This window comes from Toxorhynchites rutilus, chromosome 1 (assembly GCF_029784135.1).
Source record: "Toxorhynchites rutilus septentrionalis strain SRP chromosome 1, ASM2978413v1, whole genome shotgun sequence".
In the NCBI taxonomy this organism is placed as follows: Eukaryota; Metazoa; Arthropoda; class Insecta; order Diptera; family Culicidae; genus Toxorhynchites; species Toxorhynchites rutilus.
The window spans coordinates 113,127,210-113,154,153 of NC_073744.1; the positions used below are offsets into that span (position 1 = coordinate 113,127,210).

The window sequence follows — 26,944 nt, forward strand, 5'->3', positions numbered from 1 at the left end:
TACGTCTTTCAGCAAGGGTGCCAAATCAGAAAACACGATTCACGATTTTATGAAACATTGTTAACGTTAATAACTTTTTTCACTGTGAACGGCAACTGTTCAAACTTTTTACTTACAAAGCAAATTTGTTGAATTCAATTGAATTCGAAAATTGTTTCATTCAATCGATAATTTATTCAATACAATTAAATACTTACTGAGACAACGGTAGTCCCATGGCAACCCTGCCGTTATATCATAGATATAACTCACCCATTTTTCCAGAAGGGCCCTTCTCAGGGCTAGAGGCGAAAAACAGAAAAAAAGGATGGAATGAAACCACAGTTGCGAGTGCGCGGATATCATTCATGCCTAATGCTGATTTTAAACACATATACACACACAGCTCGATATAAGAAGAAGTAGTGATTTTTATTGACTCGATTATACACAGGATTCAATTATATACAGTGAAAATAAATCAGAGACCGTATATAATCGATATATTATAACAGTTCGACTGAAAAGTTCATTAGGTAACACAGTAAAACATTTTTTTTTTTGCATAATTCAATTTTATTATTCAACATAATTCCCTTCGAGGGCGATACAGCGATTATAGTGATCTTGCATCTTGATACCATTTTTATAGTACTCTTTCGACTTTTCCTAAAAATAGGCCTCAGTTTCGGTAATCAATTCATCATCGGTCTTAATTTTCTTGCCAGCGAGCATTCTCCTCAAGTCTGCGAATAGAAAATAGTCGCTGGGGATCAGATCTGGAGAATACGGTCGATGTGGAAGCAATTCGAAGCCCAATTCATGCAATTTCCATCGTTTTTATTGATTTGTGATTTTTCCGTTTTTTTTCACAATAACACAAGTTGCTTCGCCCTCAATGCTGTAACTCACGAACCAATCGACCGATTGCTGTAAATTTTTGACACGTATCTACTGAAAGATGGTGCTTTGTGATAGTCAAGTAGATTTTTGCAATAGGCGCCATCTAGATGTTAACCTTATGAACTTTTCAGCCGAACTGTTATATCTAACATGTAAATCTACAGTCCGGTAGCGATATTCGTATTATTCTCTATCAGATTACCAGGCCGGGGCTACCAACTTGAAATTGTTCGAATTTCAAATGAAAAATTTTACTACTGAAGTAGTAACAATAAAAATAAAAAAAGTAAAAAAAACTTTTTAAGTTAAACGATGTAATGAACTAAAAGCTAGAAAATAATTTGGCAAGTAGCAGTTAATAGCTATCATATCCCTTCCTTCATTAATCTAGGGCAATGACGAGACTAAAATAAAATCGTGGGCATACAACTACCTGTGGATAATGCAAATCCGATGTGCCCCACGATTTTATTTTAGTCTCATCATTACCCTAGGAAGGGATGTGATATCTATTAACTGTGATAACTATTAACTCTTCACTTGATACCCATTTTGATGGGGTTTGTTTTGAGAAAATATGTAATCCGTCATTTTATGATGGCGGCCATTTTGGATTTGCATTTCTCATGAAAAACTGTGCTCTACTAGTCAAGTCCTTTTATTTGATACCAATGAGGTACATATAGAGGTGGAGCAGTAGGCGAAGTGTATCTGTATTGGCAAGCCAAATATCGTGTCGTAATTATTTGCATTCAATATGAAATGTATATGGAAGAAACAAAACAATGTTGAAAGTACTCACGGTTGCATGATAATTTGAGCCAAAATTATCATGAAATCATTCAACTGGTTGTTTTTTAACAGATGACAATTTTATCGTTGCTTATTTCGATTATTCATGTGGTAAAAAGGTCCAGAGAGCAGTTGTATGCTTAGTTCTTAGTTTTGATTAATTGGCGATTATTATCTCACAACATACACACCGACATTGAGAGCCTCTAAAACATCAACTTCATAACGGTGAAATATTGAAACTTCGTTTGTTTCTATGAACGTGGGGGAGTGAGAAAGGCACATGGAAATATCACTTTTATCCGTCTTTTTCGACGTCATTTCACAAATATTCACTTCACGCTATTACATTAGCCTCATATTCAGCGGGAGCTCTACAAAAATGTACGTTTTTAATTGATAAATTACTTCCTGAGAATAGCATTTTTATATGGATGCGGTGGCCAATCAAAGATAAACACAACGACTGACGTCACTATTTGCGAAATAGTTATGGCAGCGCATGCTATGTCGCTCGAAACTCGACCATCTTCATTACCTTTTTTCAGGACATTGATTTGATACTAATATTGATGGGGTTTTGAGAAAGTATGTTATCTGCCATTTTGGATTTGCATTCCTCATGAATAACTGTGTTCTACTAGTCAAGCCTTTTGTAACGGGATAACACATTATCCTTTAGCACATCTTTCCTTTCCCACACATAATTTTTCTCACATCCTAAATTTCAATGCATGTCAAGTGCAACCAAATACTGCTGTCCCAAAATAACAAGTAACGTTAGTCACCCAGCTGGAATGTCTGTTTATTTCTTTCCATGCGCTGCGTAAAGCGAAGCGGAAAAGTAATTAAAACATGACCCAGTTGTAACCACAACCTCGCTTGCTCTCTCTTTCTTTACTCATGATGTTTTAATGTTTTAAGTTTTAGCTACGCCTGACCATGTGTTTAGCATTGTAAGCTGTGTAGAGTTTAAGGCTAGCATTTAAGCGGAATATAGAAAAAAATGATCAGTCTGAACATGAAAATATTTTACCGCCATTTTGTAGCGGCCGCCATCTTGGATTTTAAAAATCATGAAATACGCAGTTTTATAATGACTGCAGGGATAAAGGTGTGTTCCAAATTTCAGATCAATCGGTCAACAGGAGGAGGTTCAAATTTCTATATAATTGTTGATACTGCGCTACGGACAAACATGTTACAAACATACAAATTACAGGGTAAGCTAAATAAAACCGTTCAAAAACTATGTTTAAACTTCTACGACAAAAATGCGGTCGTGTCCTAGATACAACCCCTTACAATTTTTTTTTTAATCCCATTTGTTTATTTATTTAGGTTTATTAGCATTTTAGCTGTAACAGAACCGGATCATTGTTGAGCTATTAATAGCACAACAGCCCGATGTTTCTTGCTGAGCAGAGTACTTTCAAGTAGAGCTTGTATGGATGGAGAGAGGCTGGGACTCCGACCGTGAATTGATCTCCATCGCTGCTAATTGTTGCGTGGAAGTAGTTATTATATAACAGCACAAAGATGCTCAATTGAGGGCCCTGAGTTTTGAACTCACGATCGATCGCGTAGTAAGCGAACGCGCAACAAATGTGGCTACGGAGACCCCCAAGATAACAAATTGTATAATTTTAAAATGTCAAGCGTTATCCAAACGCGTTAGGTGTCACGTTTTGATTGGTCCAATTTGTACTTCTAAAATGGTACCGAACAAAAGGAGCTACCAGAGAAACAGCGGAATACGGTTTCCCCAACACAGATTGAAATCACCAAGGGAAAATCGACATTGCAAATACATGCAGGCCGGGAGCACTTCTGTTCCTTATGCATATATGCATATCGCAATGAATGTGTTTCCCTAACATGGACTCCAAAACCTAGGAGTCTGGGTTTATCAGCATTGCAAATACATGCAAGCTGCGGGTACTTTCGTACTAACTTTTATTTGTGTTTCCCCAACACGGACTACAAAACCGAAGAGCCTATGGAAACACGTCGAAAATCTCGCGGTCATTCTAGGAGGAGTTGGCTTATGGGACATTTATGCTTTTGAGCGGATACTGTTGCATTGTACAGCGGTGCAAAATCCTCGTGGTATTCGCCAATGATATTCCTACTGCCAGAGAGATCTAGAAAGTGTTTTAAAAAAATAAAATAATAAAATCGATCAAGTCACTTACTCTCACAGTTTCGCTCTAGTCCCGTAAATTATAATCGAAAGCAAAATCTTATATATTCTTACCTAACTCGGGGCGCTTCACACGCAATCGGGCAAAAAAAAATCACCAACTCTTTTGCCATCAAAAAGTAGTGGTTCCACCTTATTTTGCTAGGGATTGGTAGTTGATATCAGAGTACTGTAATCTTTGCTGATATGGGTTTTTACGGTATTATTTCACAATATTTGTGACGGCCTTCAACTCATCTCTGAGTTATTATTATTATTATTATTTATTTCTTTGTTCATCTGACAAATGTCTTAATGAATATAAACATAAAAAACAAATTTTAAAATACAAACATTAAAAACAAAACAAAACATTAAAAAACATGAATGCGTCCAATCCTTTGACGAAATCTGGTAGATGACTCTCCAAACTCGAACAGATCTTCTACTATCGAGAAAGCACGAATCATTCCCGTTACGGGTTCATTATGACCAAAACTAGAACGGTGTATCGCGGGCTGTAAAATGCTTGTTGAGCGAAGAACTCTGGATGGCGCACGCATATTGATGCGAGAAAGCAGCACGGGTGAGTCAATTTCATCGTTGAGTATCTTGGCGACGAGCGTACATTGTTGATGTTTCCGTCTTCGCTCAAGAGTATCCAACTCTAGCAAGAGACATCTGTCAGGATAAGGCGGAAGATTCTGAGGACAGCGCCATGGCAGGGAGCTGAGAGCACGACGAATAAACATTTTCTGTACTCGTTCAATACGTAGGATCCACGATAGTTGATACGGCATCCACACTACAGAAGCATTTTCCAAAATAGGGCGCACTAATGAACAATATAGCGCCTTCAAACAATAAGGATCCGTGAATTCTCGGGAGATCCTCAAGATGAATCCAAGTTGACGGTAGGCCTTGGAAGCTAACGTCGAGCGATGTATGCTGAAAGAAAGCTTCGGATCCAGTATCACACCGAGGTCGTTCACCTGATTGACACGGGCCAGCACATGGTTTTCCAGAGAGTAGTCAAAGGATATTGGTTCCTTCTTGCGATGAAATGTCATGATAACACATTTGGCAATGCTTACTGTCATTTTGTTCAATTGACACCACACCCAGAAGCTGTTGAGCAAGCTTTGTAACTGACGGCAATCCTCAATGCATTTAACGGTGAGAAAAATTTTCAAGTCATCTGCGTAGATGAGAACACAACCTGGTTTCAAAAATGTGGTGACGTCATTGTATAAAATGGCAAACAATAGAGGTCCCAAGCTACTGCCTTGAGGAACTCCGGAAGCGGCGGTGAACGGTATTGAAAGATGGCTTCCAAGCTTCACTCGAAGTGATCTCCCGGAAAGATACGACGACAACCACGAAACAAAACGGTCTGAAGCACCCTGGCGACGCATTTTTCCAAGTAGAATCTGATGGTCGATGCAATCAAACGCGGCTTTTATGTCAGTATACACTGCATCAACCTGAACCTTGTTCTCCAACTGATTGATACACGTAGAGGTAAATTCCAACATGTTTGTTGTCAAAGAGCGCCCGGGCATAAAACCGTGCTGTGCTGGCGATATATAATGTTTAACGTGGAAGAATACCGCAGCCTTTACGATCATCTCAAAAATTTTCAAAGCTGCAGATAGGCTAGTTATTCCACGATAGTTAGTTACATTGCGGTTGTCTCGACGAAATTCCAAAAACTTTTGGGATTACGCTTTAGGTTAGTTTGGACACGCAGCACGTATGACCGATAGAGACCAGCATTCAACTGACGATATGCGTTGCTGGCACGATGGAAGTTTTGCTTCGATTCATTAGTACAGTGTTGACGCAGCTTGCGTTGGCATGCATTCTTAGCACGTCTTAATATTTTTAGAAGTGGCGTACTCCAGGCTGGCGTTACAGATGGTATTCGTCTAGGCGTGTTCTCAACAATCCAATCACGTACAATACTGCAGAATCTAGACGCCATTTCGTCAACATCATCTAACGCCAAAGTGCTGTTCCAATCAATGCTGATCAAGAAGTCAAATTTGATAGATGTGTTTGATAGCGTTATTTACTATTGAACTCTTCAAGTTTTTTTTTCGTCTTTCTCAAAAACATTGTCCATTTCATCTACTTTGTCAGTTTTACCATCTAATTCGAGGATGGATAATTGATTGCAAACATCATCAACTTGACTCTCTTATTCAAGATTTACTGCCTTCACTCTATGTTGGGCGTTATATTGCAGCCGAGTACCTTTGCCACAATTCAATGCCGAAAATTTCTCCAATTTTCAGTAAATCTGCTCTCAGATAACCAGTCACATTCCGTTCGTATAACTCAATTACTTCTATGGATACCAAAAAACAATAAGGTACCTCTTAATTTCAAGGGTTTAAAGTTCTCTATTGATTAACTAGGGGCTTATAAGGTCTCTGATTCTTACAGACTAGGCAACGACACACCAGATTCAACTGCTTATAAAGTTGAATGCTAACTCCAAGAGCGGTTTTATTCATTTTTAATGTGCAATCGAATCTAAGAGAAACCAATTTCTCGATCCACGTTTCATAGTTTCAAGTGAAGAATACAAGTCATATAGCGTCGCGAATTCGAAGTACTTACAATCATTTCACAATATCACTTCTTGCTGAAGGGTGATTACCATGAAACGTTCATGGAGATCAGAAAATTTGTATTGTGTTTCTCTCAGTTTCAATAGTCATCTTATTCTTCTGTTGTAGTGCAATAGTCATCTTAGTACATAATCTAAAGTTTTCTGGGTTTAGCCTTAGCTCAGAATGAAGCTAATGAAACTTTCCATCTCTCCATATCCACCGGGTTGATTGGACGCACAACAAATCTGTCTATTTATTTTGAATATATATCACCAGAAGAATCCGTGCCGAACGAAAAAAAAGTCACAGGAGGATTGTGTCCGAGACACGACCGCATAGTTGATGTAGGATTCTGGAAGGATGATGATTAGTCATTGGATGGTGCGTATCACAATAGAAGATGCCAAAGTGAAATGAGATATGATGAAAGCCACCCACCAGAAAAAAGGGTTACTTTATTATAGAGAAAATATTTTTGAAACGGAAAAGGTAATTTCAATTATAATTTTTACTTTCTGATTGTTTATTCAACCCATTTCCATTTTCGCTTTAAACCCAACGGAACACGGAACTCCTTCATTTTTCCAATTTTTCTCGTCGCATGAACTTTCCTTGAGTGAAAAGAATCGTTTCATATTTCAAGTCATTTTAACACAATCGCTACCATATACAATTTTACACTTACACTTGTGTGTTTTACAATGCATGATCGGTCATTGATATGAAATTTCACGAAGCAACCAACATATAAGTTGCGAATTTAAATTTTATTCATATTCTATCAAACATAAGTTCTATTCAATTTATTGAAACATCATTCTTCAATGAATCCATCGAGCGATTCTCAAAAAAAAAATAAACAGTTCATCGCTCCCAACTTATTCGCCAGCACGTATGCAATCAGCAATGCTCACAATAGTCACAATGAGTACTATCCATTTGTGCGCGTCATTTGTTAAACTATCGACCACGAGGGTATTTATATGCTGATTTCCCCCAGGTACCTTGAATTTGAAATCTCTGTTCGGGAATACATGTCGTTGGAAATAAAAGCTCCCCCTGCTTTTACGTATTTGCAATGCAGATTTCCTCCAGGCAGCTTTCGATTTTTCGATTGTTTGATAGTTAGTTTCATATGATAAATTATTTTATCCATTGTGATGAATTGTTATGGAGTGCTCAGATTGATTGAAGCAAATATATCGTAAATCCATCAGTAAATAACTGACCAACAACTGTATGTACATGAGCCGCCGCATGTGTCTTCAATTTCGACCAATCAGAAGTGGGTATTTCCGTAAGGATAGGGGTTGAGATTTTTTAATTGTTCAATAGTTAGTTTCATGACATATATTATTTAATTCAATGTAAAAAATTGTTATGGAGTACCGAAATTGATTGACGCAAAAATCTCTTCAATCCATCATGAAATGACTGAGCAATAATCGTTTGAAATTGGACAATTTTCACGATGTGCTCGATTTTCGATTTTCAATTTGTACCCACATATGTTCCCGAAAGACGTAATCCTAAGTCAAAAACAACCAACATAACTCAATGTTGACATCGGACATTAGTTTCGAAGCATTCGGCATATAAATGATTCGAACATATGAAAAAATTCTATTCTCCTTGTTGTATATTTCAGAATTGCATACAAGAAATATATTTTTTTAGTAGCCATGGACTGAATTACAAATCGGTTTAAATATACAATATAAATAAGGCACCTTAATCCGAAAACAGACCAACAGAAAAAGGTCACGAGTTCAATTCTCCCTCTCGACATTCTTTCAAAATGGAAGGCAAAAGTGACGAACCAGCCGAAAGTGTTGAAAGTCACTATAATACAGAAACAAAAATTTCCATCATTTTCTTCATTTTGAAGAAATATGCTTCTCATTGTTATTGAATACTTGTATAAACTATATCAAGTGATTGGTATTAATCAGTTTTATCAACCAAAATGCAGTGGTTCTAAGTGTCGAGCGGCATTTACTTAAAAAATATCATTTTAACAATTTTTATTCCGCATTTCAAAACTTTACACAATACACATCAATCCTGATTCACCATAACAAACATTTTCAACGCACTTCTTGAAAATAAATGCACAAAGGAAGCAACATCAAAGAAAAAACACATAAATAATCCGCGCATTATTTTTGTGGCGAATTCGGTGTCTTCTAACCATTAAATTTTGACGAAGCTAATGGAGGCCCGAAATCAATTAAAAAGGGAAAACGAAACAAATTGGTGGGCGACGGAAGACGAAAAAAGATTACGGTAGCGGGAAACAAGGGAGGGGGTTTTTGTCCACCCGCGCCGGCGGGATTGGGTTCTATAAAAACGGCCACAGCCGAGGGAATTTCAACGAAATTAATTGCCAACACAACTGTTTTCATGAGCGTGGCGGATACTTTCAACCCTCTGCAAATGGTTGTCCCTGCGCGCGATCGAGGTCCCTCCCACCAGAAAAACACACAGGTTTGGGCGAACCAGCAATTGAGCCGAAGCTTGATTGAAGTGGAAATGAAAGCAGGCAGAACAAGTGGCTGTGCATCGAACTGTAATAAAGTGGCTAACGATGTGTTATAATTAAATCACGACGGATGCGTATCGCGCCAGATGACTTTGGAAGCGGAAGCTGTTCTCTGCCGGCCACTGGGGAGAGAGAGAGAGCGATAGCAACAGAGAGACCGAGTGGATATTGCTGCGGAAACGGATTCCAGAACATAATCGTAAATAGCGCCACTTGCAGTTAGTGGTTGCCATCAGAGCGTCACTTACGGAGGCGGTAAAAACAACGTGGGGCGTTTTATGTTAGTGGCAGGTTGACCTCGTTGTTGTACACCTTTCAACTAGACACAGACACACACGCGATACACATGGGCTCTAATTCCCATGACAGCAATCTCGCTGTTAGCATTATTACTCGTTATCGGTGGGGAAAGTGTTTCCTATCGATCCTGTTTCTAAGGATTGATAGCTGAATATTGTAGATCAGGACATTAAACATGTTCCGTAGACTCATCCTAAATGTTCCACTGTCTTCTTATTAAGCCGATGGGCAATGAAAGAAGTTTGTCTGTTGTTTAAATTGAATTTATCTCCAGATAAAAACAAAATTCAATAGAATGCAGAGGCGATGATGAGCCATCGAAAAGTTCAAACTATATTCTTCTGATGACCTTTAAGCTGTTATGAATTTATTATGATATTTTCCTTTTTTCATCGATCTTTGTATGATTATTATTTTAATTTTTCCCCTTTGCACATGAACGTTTGAAGCGCTTAATCAGAAACCCAAAGGATGACGATCCATCATTCAGATACTCACCGAATTTTTAAGACCATGACATGCCGTCGTAATATCAGAGTGCACCTTTGGGCATCCTGTAATGGTTTGTTTATACTCAATGAATATAATACAGCGATGTCAGTTTGCAATATTTTCTCTACCCACATTGTCCGAAGAACGAATGCTGCATTCGCATTTCGAGTGACCGACTTACGCATTCCTGATTAGCAGTGATATTTAAATATCGTACCTCGGCTACGGGAATACGAAAGGCAAATGTGTTTTGTTTTCAATTTTCATTCATTATAATTATAATCGTAATGTATAACGTACCGAAAAAAAATCAGACAATCAGTTCAGAGCTAAAATTATCATTAAAATTAGTCCATAAAAAAACTAGTCCATAAAAATCGTGACCTGTTTTCTGATTTGGTACCATTACTGAAAGACGTATGTAGTCTTATATCAAGAAATACGAGTGTCGTTCAAAAAATAAGTTTCAGTGCCTCAGAAATCGCGAAATCGTAAAAATACAAAAATCACCTTGTTTTTTGTCCCAACTTTCTGAGGCACTAAAACTTATTTTTTGAACGACCCTCGTAGGTAATATGTTCATATAGATATTTTCATATCCATATTTTCATTTTTATTCACTAACGTCAACAAGAATAGACCTAATTCATTTATTTATTTATTTATTTATTCAATACATCAATAGGTTGACATAGAACCCTAATGATACAGTCTACTCTCATTTAATTTAATCTAATTGGGATTGACGTTGCTTAAGACGATTTTTTATCGTATATCTGGATAAATGGAAGTCTATGTGTTCAAACTGACGGTTAAATATTCGAGCCGTGCTAGCAACTGGCTCATGATAGGCGTAATTAGTGCGTGAAGCTGGTAGTCGAAGAAAGGCGTGATTTCGCAAATTTCTCCTTCTAACGTTGAAGTTAACATAACTCAGCAGTTCAGAACAGTCTATGTTGGCTTGGATGAGATCGTATACGAACATAGCTCTAGCCGTATCTCGTCGTTCGCAAAGTCGATCCAACCCCAGAAGCTTACATCGATCTTCATACGTTGGGAGGTTTTGAGGGTCATTCCAAGGAAGACGACGTAACGCATAGCGGACAAATTTACGTTGGACGGAATTCAACTCTCAATATGCTGTTCTGATAATATGGAGCTCACACAACCGAAGAATACTCCAGAATCGAGCGAACAAGGGCACAGTATAGCACTTTAAGGCAATGTATGTCGGTGAAGTATTTGGTTGTGCGAAATAGGAATCCAAGAGATTTAGAAGCTTTTGAACCTGTATGCTACATGTTCGCTGAAGGTGAGCTTTTGGAGGCGATCTGGCGTAGTGGTAACATCCATGCCTCTCACACTGAAGGTCACGAGTTCAATTCTCACTCCCAACATTCTTCCAAAAATGGAAGTAAAAGTGACGAACCAGCCAAATGAGTTGAAAATCACTATAATAAAGAAAAAAAAAAAAAAAAAAGGTGAGCTTAGAGTCCAAAAGGATACCTAAGTATTTTATGCTTGTGACTCTTTTGAGTGTCGATCCGAAAAGCTCGTAATTGAAGTATGTCGTAGTGTGTTTGCGAGAAAAAGAGATAACTGAGCAACCCCAACCCCCACCCCTGAGAACCAATCAATTCAGTGACATATAATTTGCTTCACACCAGCTGGCAAAAATTCCTAATTGCCGTTGAAGAAATGTTCCATCACTATGCTTTTTTACACACACGAAGAGTTTGAAGTCGTCGGCATATGAGAGCTTGATACATTCAAGTATTGAATTAACATTGTTCATATACAACACGAATATCAAGGGTCCAAGATGACTTCCTTGTGGAGCACCTGATGTGACGTCGAAAGGGGATGATATAAAATCACCTATCTTCACGCTCATCCTTCGACCAGTCAGATACGATTTCAGCCAAAGTAGTAGTGGTCCATTGAAGCCGATGCGATGCAGTTTAGCAATTGCAATTTGATGATTGATCCTGTCAAAAGCAGCCGAGAAGTCCGTGTAGATAGCGTCGATTTGGTATCTGAATTCCAGCGCTTTTGAAATGAAGGATGAATAAAGCAGCAAATTCGTAGATGTGGAACGTTTTGGTACGAATCCATGTTGCTCTTCAGTTATGTAGTTTTTACATGAAATCGAGCACAGACTCGTTCCTCTGCGAATTAATGTGTTTCCAAAAGCATTTTGGATTAAGCTTCAGCTTACGTTAAACTCGACTTTGGTGTTCGCCAAAAAGTGTCCTATTCAAGATCCTGTAATTTTTGCAGGCGATAACATAGCGAGATTTCCACGAATCATTACGGTATCTCGAGAATCTTCTCAACACAGCTTTCTTATGAGTCTTCAGGCGTCGTAGACTGAAATTGGACCATTGTGGTTGGACAGGAACTTTCTTTTGCTTCTTCGGAACAAATTGGTCTATAGCATATAAATGTACATGAGAAAGAGTTGCAGTAGTTGCATCAACATCCTGTTGAATCAACAGTTCGTCCCAATTCAAAGCGTCAAGGAAACGGTTCATCGATGTGAAGTCGGCGTACTGATAACTATAGTATGTTGATTCTGCAGTATTTGTGAATTTAGTTATACTGGACTGGATGAACGACACGAGAAGTGGAGGATGATGATGACACGTTTTTACAAGTGCGGCGGGAGCTCTAGCAACAATCATTTTGGATAATAGTTCATTGCTTACGAAGCACAGATCAAGAATACGATTATTATCGTTGGAAATATCATTCATTTGACATAACCCTGCAGTAGGATACTCATCAAGTAATTTCGTTGCTGTCGCGCTAATTGTGGAACGTGACAAATCAGGAAATAAATCAGCTCGTGTTCCTTTAGACCAAGCAATGCCTGGCAGGTTAAAATCACCAAGTATGATAATGTTATCAGTCAGCTTCATGCGAGATGTGATCCAGGTGATTGAGGCCATGTGGCGGTTGATAGTTTCGAGATCATTGGTTAGAAAGGTGGAAAGTAAACGACACATACGAAAATTGCTCAATTTCCGGATGATATTTCAACCCATATCTGCTCTAAATTTAAATAATTTGGAGGTTGTAATTCACGAGATTTTAAATCGGAACGAATGGCAAGAAGCACACCACCACCAGTTCTTTTATTACTGTTAGCCAAAGTCCTGTCATGTCGGTATACATGATGTGACGGTCCAAAAATTTGCTGCGATATTGTGTTCTCGTTATGCCAGGTTTCTGTGAAAGCGTGAGCATCATAAGATGCATCTGAACATGCAAGATGATACTCGATGATTCGAGTGTTCATCCCACCGACGTTTTGGTAATACAGGAGTAGTGGTTTATGTCTTCTTCTTGGATGGCTCTAACGTTCCAATGGAACTTTGGCCTTCTCAACGTAGCATTACTTGCGTAATTTTTATTAGTAATACTTGGTTGAAATTTCTATGCCGAATAACACGCCTTACATGTACTCTACAGTGGCAAGCTCTAGAATACGCGTGACCACAGTGCAAGCCAGAAGAATTTTCTTTGACGAAAAATCCCCCGGCCAGAACGGGAATCGAACCCGAACCCCCGGCATGATAGTGTGAGACGCTAACCACTCGGCCACGGTGGTTTATGTACACGAGCTAAATTCACACTCGTCTCGGCTGAGCTCTTTGATAGAGACTGCTTATTTATAACGACTCTTGGATTACAGGAGGTTGAATTTGGATTGGCGTGTTGTTCGGATACCTTTGAGGTTCGTTGGGTTGAGGTTGTAATTGGGGAGTGGTGGAATAGCGGCGGGCTCGCGCAGGTGGTCGATCTAAAAAAGGAAATATCGAAACACCATTCGGCCAGAAGTTTTTAGAGTTGACCAAGCTCTCCAATGACTCATGTACATTCTGTTTGAATGATACAAAAGATATTAGTCTATTTTCCTCACTGTTCTGGCGCATTAGTTTGTGGCACTTAATAAGGGAGGAATGATGTTCATGAGTTCTTCGTTAGGCAGGAAGCTTGTTACATAAAACCATTTAGCTGGTTTTACTGGAGGAGCAATGGAAAGCATTGGAATGGATGGCGAAAAAGCGTTGCGAACGAAGTAAGTCCTATCTTTTTGTGAGTTTACTATACTAACTGTCGGCTCCACAATACTTGCCGCTTGTGTTACAGCATGGCGTTCTATCGATATTGCGGTTGATGCTGACGTCGTTTCTGCGTTTCTAATGTCAGGATGATGGTCGAGTACAGGTCCTCCATTGAAATTTCCTTGGCACGAAGGTGTGGGGCGAGGTGCTGATGTTGTTGATAACTGCATGTGTGGGTTACTAATCAGTGGTGTAGTAACATGACCGATTTCGGCCGGACATATACTTGTATGAACATTACCTGTGAGAAAAAATGATGTGACTGACACAGGTGGATAGCTTCCGAGACTGTTGGTGATGCAGCGAATTGTAGAGCCGCTAGCTAAAGGTGTGGGTGGCGATGCTCTTTGTGATTGAAGCGATACAATTCCAGGATTATCGGAAGCAGGATCTCGATTGTTGTTCTCGTAGCATTATTTCGTCTCGACTGGTTGTTATCAGCAGCGTGAGATGTTGTTGAGTGAGCACAGTGAGTTTAAATCGCCAGACCGAGTGATCGAAGCCAATTGAGTGAGGTTGACCAAATCGGATGTATTCACAGACGCATCGACTCTTGTTTTATTGCCGATTCTACCCGATGCCACACGTGGAGAGGAGCAGCTACTAGTACGGTTTCTTTTCTTATTGTTGTACGCCTCGGCAAGATTATTTGTATCGACGACAAAGGAGTCAAAAACCTTACTAAACTCAAGTTGCATGTCGTTTATTTCTTCTTCGAATGTGCGAGCAGCATTCGAAGCAACAACTTTGGGAGCGTGATTACAGCAACTTGAACGAGGTATGTTTTGCCCATAAGCACGGCACAATGAGCGAGTCACATCGATCTGGGCACCAATAAGTCGAACGATAGAAGCAAGGCGATCGGAAATAAGTTGAAATGCTGAGGTTTGTTGTTCTGCACAATCCTTGGTGTTATGGCAAGACGGACACAGCCATTCAGCACCAGAGCAATCGCGGATCATTTTGATTTTATTCCCCGAAACACCAGCACACTTCGCGTGGAATGATTTGTCACATTTTTCTGCGAGCAGATGCCGTAAAACACGGATTGGCTTCACATCTTCTAGTCATAGTCGCAAAAGAATCGATGATTTCTTAAGTTTTCATGATTGTTTCACATACAAAATAGTAGCGGGGCAGGCGGGCCAACTGAAACAGCCCGGTGGGCCTCTATGAATGCCTTGCTTGGCTTTGCGAGAACCATATGACCCCTCAGAGAGTGACGTTATGCAGGCGTGAATTTTTGAGCGGATATTACCAACCAGAAGAAAAACTCGTTTTCTCCGTACAATCACAGACAGACGTGTGAAAAAAAATTATAGAAGGTTGTGTCCAAGATACGACCGCATTGTTGACGTAGAACAACGCTGTTATTTTATATAAGTCGCTTGTATATGACTTCGCTGAATATAATAATGCTGTGAAAATTTAGAAATAATTGTTCACATACAAAATTCCAGAACGACATTTACTTTCTCGGTGACTAAATAAATGAAATAAATTCTTTCTATTAATCTCAACAACCTCGGAAAGAGTAACATTACTTCATCATTATCAATATAAGCGCAAATGCAATCCTAGGTGAAGGCAGTTTTGCAACTGGCACGTGAAACCAAATAACTTATAACATTCCATCACGACATTCAAGATACTTAGTATTCTCCAAATAAAGCGCACAACCTTAACGCCTGCTTCGCCACAGCGTCAGTTCAGTACATTGATGCAATGTGAAAGGCACCAACGAAGCCTTTATAATGACGGAAAACAAACAATGTTAAATGCTTGGCGTACTCAGCCTACAAAAAAAAGAAGAGAAGTACTCAGCCTACAAAAAAAAATAAAAAAAATTGGAAAAGGGGCGATTTTTTGGTCGTGGCGACGGCGGCGCCTCCACACACGGTCAAAACAAAACTACGAGTCCGATTCGGCTGAAATTTTGACAGTAGCCGTTTACGAGAATGTACTACACGAGAATTAATCTCTCTTGTGATACTGATACCATCGGGCAATGAGGCTAAGTACTTATCGGACGGCCCTCGTATATTATACTATACAAAACACAATTTTGCACTTGAAGCGCGAAGCTTCACTTTTCATTTTTCCCCATGAAACACGGACAATACTGAGCGAATAACACTAGCACAAAATGAAACAAAATTTCGGACAAAAGAACGGAGTAATCAATCGTAACAACCGTACGCTTGACCTCTGCTTTATAAGTGAGGAAATGTGTTCCAGTTGCTCTGTGATATCTGCTCCTGCTCCGCTCGTGAAAAGTTGCGTGCATCACCCTCCCTTGCTGGTCAACATTAATTTTTGTGTACACAGCAATTACAATGACACGATAAAGAGCACGTTCTACGATTTTGACAAAACGAACTTCGACGAGATGAATAATTTCCTCTAAAACATTAATTGGAATGAAGAACTACTCAATCGGGACACAAACGTCGCTGCGTCGGCGGTATCGTGCATAATATTGTACGCCATCGATCAATTTGTACCTAAGCGTATCAATCGTGAGCCTTTTAAACCTGCCTGGTCGAACTCGGAAGGCGTTTGAAAAAGAGAAAACGGGCCGCTCTTCGAGAACATTCCAAGCTTTGTAGCGACTCTACGAAAGCGCGTTTTTCCAAGGCAAATTCGGACTATAAACGTTCAGCCGTTTCAACTGTTTCAAGCGCCCCAAAACACAGTTGCAACGCCATCTGAAATCCATTCCTAAGAGATTTTGGCAATACGTAAACACACAAAGGAAGGAAACAGGGCTCCCTTCAAGCATGACCAACGGTGAAGTGGAAGCTGCCACCCTCGCTGATATGGCAGACTTGTTTCGCACACATATCAGAAGCGTTTTCAGTGATGAACGAATCAGCAATGAAGACGTAGTAGCTGCAACTTGCAACGTATTTTCCTCGGCCTTCTCAAGTCGCCCGTTTTAGATCAACAGAGAAATGATTATCAATTGAAGAGCTCAAAGGGATCCGGTCCAGATGGCTTTCCGTCCTTGGTCCTCAAACGCTGCTTGCCTGCGCTGGCAACGCCTCTAGTCAGCGCTCTCTGATATCTAGTGAATTCCCTGCCTGCTAGAAGGAATCTTTCGTTTTCCCGATTCACAAAAAGGGTAGCAAAACGAATGTATCTATTTATCGAGGAATAGCTTCATTAAGTGCTACCTCCAAGTTATTCGAGTTGATTATTCTCGAAAAACTGGGTCAAAACTTCGCTCACTGCATTTCAAAGGATCAACATGGTTTCATGTCCAAGCGTTCGACGACTACTAATTTAGTAAAGTTTACTTCGTTCGTCATCCGCGAAGTTGAGTTAGGCCATCAAATAGATGCCATCTATACGGATCTCTCCGCTGCGTTTGATAAAATAAATCACGATATTGCTTTGGCTAAATACGATCGATTAGGTGTTCATAACAATTTACTTACCTGGCTATCATCTTATCGAACTGGTCGGAGCATGTCTGTAAAAATTGAAGACTATGTTTCTTCTTCCTTTCCTGTGACATCCGGAGTTCCTCAAGGCAGCCATCTAGGATCATTTCTGTTTCTACTATATATGAACGATGTCAACAGTGTTCAAAAATGTGTTAAGTTGTCTTACGCTGATGACCTAAAACGGTCATATATATATATATATATATATATATATATATATATATATATATATATATATATATATATATATATATATATATATATATATATATATATATATATATATATATATATATAATATATTATATAATATATTACGGATACCAAGTGATGCTAGATTCCTACAAGATCAATTGGAAGCATTCGCCGAGTGGTGCCAACTGAACCGCATGGTACTCAATGTTTCGAAATGTTCCATAATATCATTCGGAAGACAACGTACATTTATTCATTATAATTATGTCCTATCTGGTACTAGCTTGAAACGGGAATTAACTGTCAAGGATCTGGGAATACTCATCGATTCTAAGCTCACGTTCAAGGATCATGTCGCTTACGTGGTGTCGAAAGCTTCCTCTCGACTCTGTTTCATATTTCGTTTCGCCAAATCAATCAAAAATGTATATTGTTGGAAAGCCTTGTATTGCTCATTGGTGCGCCCTATTCTTGAATACTCGGTTGTAGTATGGTGTCCATACTACCAAAACGAGACGTATCGCATCGAAGCTATTCCACGGAAGTTTGTTCGATTCGCTCTGAGGCATCTTCCGTGGAATGACACCGTTAATTTACCCAGTTACGAAAACAGTTGTACGCTCATATATCTGGAACTATTGGAGGCGAGACGCAGAATCTAGAGAAAACAGCTTAATACAATATATATCTATGAAAATATGTAAAAATATATTTATAGGATAATATCCAACTAATGTATTCAGACATATAAATACTCTTCAAACCGTCGAACGTCTTCCAGCGCACTCGATATATGATACCACATTCCGCCCGTTAGCTTCTGAATATTCCACCAATAGATTCTCGAATAAATCATAAATATTAATAACGGTATCAACTCCCCACTGTCTATCTATGAGCGATAATATGTACATACCTGTGCGAGCTGAAGTCGCTTCTCCTACGCAAAACGACATATAACAGCAGAATAATTAAGGTTATTCCTTTTTCATTTCAGATACACCGCATAGCACAAAATTCTCAGTAAAACTTTATCACTAACCAGGACAAACGAGAGGTGAAGCGACACGAAATTTCAGTAGTTCACATACAGAAGTAGTTGTTTCATCATCTCATAAACGATAGTGAAACTACTGTGAGCCGTTATCTCGGAACCAGATTGCAAAGCGCAGACCTCCCATTTGATGTGATAAGAGTAATAATAATAACGATAATAATAATCGCTACCGTACAAATAACATCCCTGTGCAAAATGCCGTCGGTAGTATTTCGTCGCCGGTCGATGAAACATGTAATCATAAATGCGTCATGTCTGGTAATTATATGCACAGCTACTAACGTTGCCACGCTACCGCACACTGTGGGGGTGGTGAACATGGGATTGAATCTAGAAGGACAACACGGTGTCAGCAAGAATGGCAATGTTCAATCGATTTCTGACATCGTTGGCGCCGGAAACAGAGTAGACAATAAGCAGCAGCCGCTCGTCCTGCATAGACGGTCGGTACCGGATCGAGAACTTTATGTGAACAACCACGATAAAACTTTATCTCCCGTAAAAGCTGATTACGATGTTAAGGATTTCCAGGGCAAACGTGACGGTCGATTTAGTTCAAAGATGCGATGGAAGAGAAACTCTAGCAACTCTAGTACAAATAACAATTTCAATATTCTAAACTTATCTAACAAAAACATTAGTGACTCGACGCGTCTGGCAGATGAGATATCAAGTTATACCCACAGGCGGAGCAATTACGAGATTAATCACTACTACAATCTCAGTGAAATCAATGCATTAGACTTATCTCGGAACAATCTCTCCGATGAACTTCCAGAGCATCTGCAAGCAAACTTTTCGATTCTCTCGTGGTTGGATTTATCGGAGAACAATCTTAGCACAATCGAACGATTGAATTTTCCAACACTGGAGTATTTGAATGTGTCTAGCAATCGAATAAAGTCATTCTCCAGTTCCCATCTTCAGTATTTGACCAGATTAGATCTCTCGTGCAATGTCATTTCCAACAGTGCGCTCCTTTTGCCGTTCATGCTGCGGAACCTAACCGATCTGGATCTCAGCTGCAACCAGCTGGAAAGTATCGGGAGAGGTTTATTTCTTCATGCTCGCTCGCTGCACCGATTGGATATCTCCGGCAATGCAATCAAGCGACTGAATCGTTCCATTTTCTACAATCTCATCAACCTCGAGTATCTTAACCTGGCCGGAAATCGGATCGACGTTATTGAAAATGACACGTTCTCCTATCTGCTGAATCTTCAATTTTTGGACTTATCACACAATGAGATCGGACCGAGTTCCATCCGAGCGCTCCAGGGCATCCCGGCCCTGATTGGACTCTCGCTGGCGAATAACGCGCGACTCGGACAGGTGATGCACGAGTTTGTCGCATCGTGGAGTCTGAAAGAACTGGATGCCAGCGGAACCGGTCTGTGCCATATCCCAACAGCACTGGCACAATCGGTCAAATCGCTCAAGCTAGCCAACAACCTACTGAACGTGAGTATTTTATGTAATATTTTATCATTTTAATGGATCGGAGACTTTACCATTTTAATAAGATCCGAACTGCACCGTTACCGTTTTTGTGATGTGCGCTACATTTACGCTTATCGAATGTGCGATGGTTTTAAATGTGTTACGACCCAATGAACTCGATCGATTGGTTTTGGATTACAAGTTGAAGTGCATATAAATGATAGTTTATTAAAAAACCATTTTTGGGTATCGCGCTTCAATGCTTGTGGTTATGTATTTCATTCATGATTAGTTGTCCGATACAGATTATTTCTAAGCGTAACTCATCATTATTTATTTTCGGAGAGGCGAATGGACTGAGAAGTTTAAAGCCTCTTTAATCCAACATCATCATCATTTATTTTCAAACTTGAATATGAAAAAAATGTGTGGGTTCTATCTATGATGTAACCGCAAGGTTGACGTGGGACTCCGTTGGGTTGGTTATCATCTGTTTGTATTGAATCAACTATTCATTGAATGAAACAATTTTCGAATTCAATTGAATTCAACATATTTGTTATGAAAGTAAAGGATTTGAACAAGTTAGGGAACACATTTCGCTGGAAACAAAAATTCTCCCAACTTGCATGTATTTGCAGCACCAATTTCCCCAGACACCTCGGTTTTGATGGCTCTGTTAGGAAGCAAACTTCGGTGGGAACAAAATTTTCATCCTACTTGCATGTACAGGTCGGACTCGATTATCCGGAGTAAGTTTATATACGTTGAAAAATCCACATTCGAATGAATACTGAATTGATTTAATATTTAAACATACCTAATATGACAATTTCATGAAACATAGATGCAGCTAGGACGAGCAGGGGCCGTTAAATATGTTTGAATTCGGTTATTCACAATATAGCATATATAATATGATCATTCGAATAATCATGGATGTACATAAGTCACGCAACCGATTTGCACCAAAAAAAATTGCATAAAAAAATATCTCACGATACAAAATCTATATTCTCGAATTAAAAACGATCCAAAGTCGACAACTGAACCGCTTAGGAACCAACACACTCGATAGTTGCAGCGCGATCATTTTTTTTTTCCTTCAGAGAGCGTTGCGTTTTATTAACTTGTTTGGCAAACGATTATTCATTACGGTTTAAAAACAATTTCATCAGTAACGATGTGCATTAGGGTGCCAGAGAAAATGATCATCTCAAATTGACGAGTGGGACTTCCTGAAAAATGTTGATTCCCTCGAATACAATACAACATTTCAGCTCAATAGGACTTTATTTACTATTAGCTGACCCGGCAAACTTCGTCCCGCCCAAAATTTGTTTTTTGTTATCAATGCCTTCAAACATTCGCGTTTTCATAATAAGCGCAAGTTCAATCGCAGAACTGTTCATTATTTGATCTTCTAATCGACCCCGTTGAATTTACCTTTTACTATAAAATTCCTAGTATTTCTAACAAAACTCATCATTATAATATTAGATTATTTTCAGACACAATTCTAGTGCAAGATTTTCCAACCACTTGCAAATAACATGTTTCTCCGTTACATGGAATATTCTCCCTATTCTCCCCTTAGAGAGTGGGGAGGAGTGTCTATTCACTATAGAAACGTTTCGTGTCCCCTAAAATCTTCACATGCCACATTTGGCTCCAATTGCTTGATTAGTTTTCGAGTTATGCAAAAATTTGTTTTTCATTTGTATGACAGTCCACCCTAAGAGAGGGGGGAGGAGTGTCGAACCACCATAGAAACATTCATTGCATCCTAAAACCTCCACATGCCAAAATTGGTTTCGTTTGTCTGATTAGTTCTCGAGTCATGCAGAAATTTGTCTTTCACTTGTATGGCAGCTCCCCCTTAGAGAGGGGGTGGAGTGTCTAATCATCGTGAAAACATTTATTGTGCCCTTAAACCTCGATATACCTAATTTGGTTTCGTTTGCTTGATTAATTCTCGAGTAATGTAGAAATGTGTGTTTCATTTGTATGGCAGCCCCCCTAAGAGAGAGAGGAGGTGTATCTAACCACCATAGAATCATTTTAAGTGCACCCGTGGCCGAGTGGTTAGCGTCTCACATTATCATGCCGGGTGTTCGGGTTCGATTCCCGTTCTGGCCGGAGGATTTTTCGTCAAAGAAATTTCCTTCGACTTGCACTGTGGTCACGCGTATTCTAGAGCTTGCCCCTCGGAATACATTCAAGGCGTGTTATTTGGCTTAAGAAATATCAACTAAGTATTAATGAATGACACTAGTTAATGCATATGTTGAGACGGCAAAAGTTCCACAGGGAACGTTAACGCCATTCAAGATGAATCATTTATTGCAACCTAAAACCTCCACATGCCAAATTTAGTTTCGTTTGTTGGATTAATTCTCAAGTAATGCCGAAATTTGTGTTTCTTTTGTATGGCAGCCCCCCCCCCTCTGAGAGGGGGGTAGGGGGTGGAGTGTGTAACTACCATAGAAACATTTATTGCGCCGTAAAACCTCGATATACCTAATTTGGTTTCGTTTGCTTGATTAATTCTCGAGTAATGTAGAAATGTGTGTTTCATTTGTATGGCAGCCCCCCTAAGAGAGAGAGGAGGTGTATCTAACCACCATAGAATAATTTATTGCAACCTAAAACCTCCACATGCCAAATTTAGTTTGGTTTGTTGGATTAATTCTCAAGTAATGCCGAAATTTGTGTTTCATTTGTATGGCAGCCCCCCCCCCTCTGAGAGGGGGGTAGGGGGTGGAGTGTGTAACTACCATAGAAACATTTATTGCGCCGTAAAACCTTCATATACCTAATTAGGTTTCTTTTGCTTGATTAATTCTCGAGTAATGTAGAAATTTGTGTTTCATTTGTATAGCAGCACGCACATCACTCAAGAGAGTGCATCAAAACGGAGGTTTGAAGAAAAAAGTTGATGCCAAATTAACGTTATTAAACGCCGAGATTTACTGTCATCACGATGTTTTTGTCATCTAAATCCTGAAATTCGATTTGTGATAATATCGCTTGGGTGATTTTACGATCGTTAAAAAACTGTAAATTTGACGGCTGTGCGGCACTAGTAAATGAAACCGTCAAGCGGGTTATTCAAAACGTGGTAGTTAGAGCGTTTAGATAGCGCTTGACGTTTTACAGTTATTCAATTGCTTATCTCATGAAACATTACATTTAATTCATTGTGATAGATGCGCAGTAATATTTCCTATCAATTGATGCAAACATTTTTCCGATCTGTTAAGAATTGTTCGTGTTATAAGCATTCGAAATCTTTCATTTATTCCTCAATGTTCTGCGTTTAGGTTTTCATTTTACCCCCAATATATCCCGGTAAGATGTAGTCTCACATCAAAATATCGACAGAGAGAGAAAGAATTTCGTGAGTAGCAATTGCAGCACGTCAGCTGAAAGAGGAGCGAGATGCTAAAAAAGGAATTGGCCGAGGAAATATCCCTTTGAGATCGACACAAAAAGTTGTGCAATGACTTTGGTGAGAAAGGCTGCCGCAGGGTCAGCCGTCGATGCTCCCTTGGCCGAGTGGTTAGCGTCATAACTAACATGCCGGGTGTTCGGGTTCGATTCCCGTTCTGGTCGGGAGAATTTTTCGTCAAAGAAATTTCCTCCGACTTGCACTGTGATCACGCGTATTCTAGAGCTTGCCACTCAGAATGCATTCAAGGCGTGTTATTCGGCATAGAAATCTCAACTAAGTACTAATAAAAATGACGCAAGTAATACTACGTTGGACGGCGAAGTTCCTCTAGGAACGTTAGTGCCATTGAAGAAGAAGAAGAAGAAGGGTCAGCCGTTGACGACGATAGCGCAGACGAAGAAGTATGAAACAGTCATCAAGAAAAACGGGAGGTTCTGATTGATGTCGATCTCAGTTGTCTCGAGCAGTCTTCAGAATGCAACTCGGTGCTGATGCGCAACAAGATTTTCGTACCCAGTTGAGCTCCCACTCTTTGTATACACTTGCGCTCTGGCGAATGAACACGCTTCGAAACACAGATGAAATGTTTGGTTGTCAGCGCCGTTCTTGCGCCCAGGTTTTGGGCTGAGGTTACGCTGAATTTTGCACCGTATTTCTATACCGTATATAGCAGTCGTCGACGTCGACTTCATGATTTACAGTAGTTATATAGTACATTTTTACGGATTCACATGTTTCAAATGATTATAAGATCCACATTCTATTGGCGTCAATGCGCTCCTCACTTGAGCTAACTTTTAATCAACCAACAGGTGACTATTTGGCACGTATTCAGTCCATTTCTGGATTATAACACTCACAAATATTGTAAACATTATGCTTGCACACTATTTGTATCAGATTTACTTGGCTAAATCATGTAATTAACACATTTCGTTGACCTCAATTCTGATCATAAGTTGTCCGATTCACTAATGTTGTTTTGTCCACATGATTTCTATGACAACCACTTGGCGCGCTGCAGTTTGTTTATGGTGTCCTTCGCGCAGAGCAGAAATGAAATTCCTCTTTGTTGAATGTGTTGAGGTGAACACTTTCAAAATGCCTAAGAAAAGGCAATATTCTGAAGAAATCCTAAATTATGAATGGATCAATATGATGACAGTTAACTCAAGCAATGAAAAATGCAACATCTACTTTTAAATTCGATTTTTTTCATTCAAGAATAATGATCATGATTCATTATTTCTCTTTAGGGACGATAATTGAAAAAACCTAAATATTTGATTTCAATTTCAATGATTTCAACGCCTTATGGTAGAATTAGAAACTAGAGACTTAGGGCTTTTCAACAAACCCAAACTCGTCTTTATTATATGTTATTTCCATGAAGAAAAATCGATTTGCATTTAATAGTTGCGTGTAAACACTCTAAATTGGACAAACCAAGATCATTTACCCAATACTGAAAAAGACGGGCAATGACAGTAGCTTTCCAACGAATGTCTGGAAATTTGATTCACTGGAATAATAACCAAGTTAGGCCATCTGTTGTAAAACCGAAGAAACTTACCGGTACACCTAATAGTATCGTATTACGCAAATGGCAACACAAGATTTTGTAATAAAACGGAAAACTAGTTTTGAAAATAAAACTGTTTTCGTATTTTCAATTTCCATAATATCTATCAGGGAGCGGTGGAATACTTAGCTGCAATCAAAGAATTCGTGAGGATGCAAATATAGGACATCACTGAACTATGGAAGAATGATGCAAAGTATGAGAAAAGTGCATCAGTTGTTTTCCTACCCAAATTTGGACCCATTATCTGGAAAATCGAACTATCCTAATGGGTGTGTCCCTCGTCTAATAGATACATTTACGTTCACATTCGCTCGACCAATTGACCTGATAAGCCACAATACTCGTTAAATGCGTATTCGAGATAATTATTCACAAAAAAAGTTCCAAACCGGCAAACCAGAGAGATTTCCACCTACAGTGTATACCAACACACAAACCCATCGCAAGCTACAATTGACCGAGAAAGAAAGTTTTTCATCTTCATCAGCATTACGTAGCGTGCAGAGGGAAAACTTTCTCTGACCAGAATAACTTTGGCTTTTAGCATCACTGGTGATGGTGGTGGCCTCTACAACAAATAAAGCCCACGAACGGCACACAATCTCTAATTGGGAAGCATGAGCAATGAGCAAGAATATTAATGAAGACGAAAAAATACTTTGAAACATTTCTGCGGCTTTAAAGTTTTTTCCTCTGATTCGAGGATGCCCACAATTTTGTTTCTCAGTTGCGATTGAATCGTGTATAAGTTGGAAATTATCTATCATAAATTTTCAACCACTGCAAATACTTTTCGGCCATGGAGTATTCCAGAGGACGGATATTGCTTCATTTTCGTTTCATCCCTCAACTGATTCAAATGTTTCCCCAAACGTAATTTATTTCCCTTCCGATTCCAATGCCATTAAGGTTAACACGCAGTCAAACAGTTGTTTCCTATTTTCTAGACATTTTCCCCGTGGCCCCCATTTCCCTTGTGGTCGAACAAATACACTCAATTTCGCATTCATGCGTTTTACGACATTATTAAACAACGGAAAAACATCGTCAGACACCACTGTGACCTTTCCCTGGCCGTAATATCCGATTGCGAAGCCGTCAGTGCGGGAGAACACAGGTAGAACATGGCACAGATAATTTAATGAACGCGCTAATGGAAAACATTGTGTTGAATTGGATTTAACAAGCTCTACAGTGGGGCTGTAGTGGCCAAGTACCGCTTGTCCTTCACATTTTGAGTTTCAGGAACGGCTGATGGAAATGCATTCAGCTTGGAGTTAAGAAAAAGCAAATCGTTCAGTGAAATATTCATCTAATAATGTTATTGATCGGTTCCCAATAGAAAATTTGGTTTCTTACAATTCTTCAATTGTATCTCCAAGCACCCCCACCCTCGACTCCTCTCACTTGGACGTTCCGATTATCCTCGTGTAATAAAATCAACTCAACTTTTCCACGTCTCCATTTCGGTACACACAAAAATGTCTCCTGCTGTGGTGCGGCTTGTCTCTTCCTCATGCACTGCTCACCATGACCATAACCATGACTTCCCCATGTTGGACTTCTTCTCTTCAAAGGTCAAATTGAATTAAGCTTTTTATCAACTAACCAGAAATCCTTTGTCCAAACTCACAGCATTGCTTTCACTAGTCAGCCAATACGGGAAAAACAGTCTTCAGTATTTCTCCTCACTATAATGGAAATTCTCGTATCCCAACCTTTGCCCCCTTCTTTCAAACGATGCTCTGTGGAATGCTTTTCCGCACAGAAAAAAATAAGAGTGAAAATACCTTTAACCGGTCCATTTCTTTCGTTCGCTTTCGTGT

The 26,944-nt window shown here is 39.4% G+C and overlaps 1 protein-coding gene across 2 annotated transcripts in view; it reads left to right on the plus strand.

Annotated features, from left to right (window-relative positions):
* Window positions 1-26,944, plus strand: part of LOC129779994 (uncharacterized) — a 161,171-nt gene that overhangs the window by 105,997 nt on the left and 28,230 nt on the right. For both annotated transcript variants that reach the window (XM_055787866.1, XM_055787942.1), the window contains exon 2: window positions 18,580-20,100. In XM_055787866.1, the coding sequence (XP_055643841.1) occupies window positions 18,835-20,100 (1,266 nt within the window). In that variant the 5' untranslated portion in view covers window positions 18,580-18,834. The remainder of the gene's footprint in view (window positions 1-18,579; window positions 20,101-26,944) is intronic.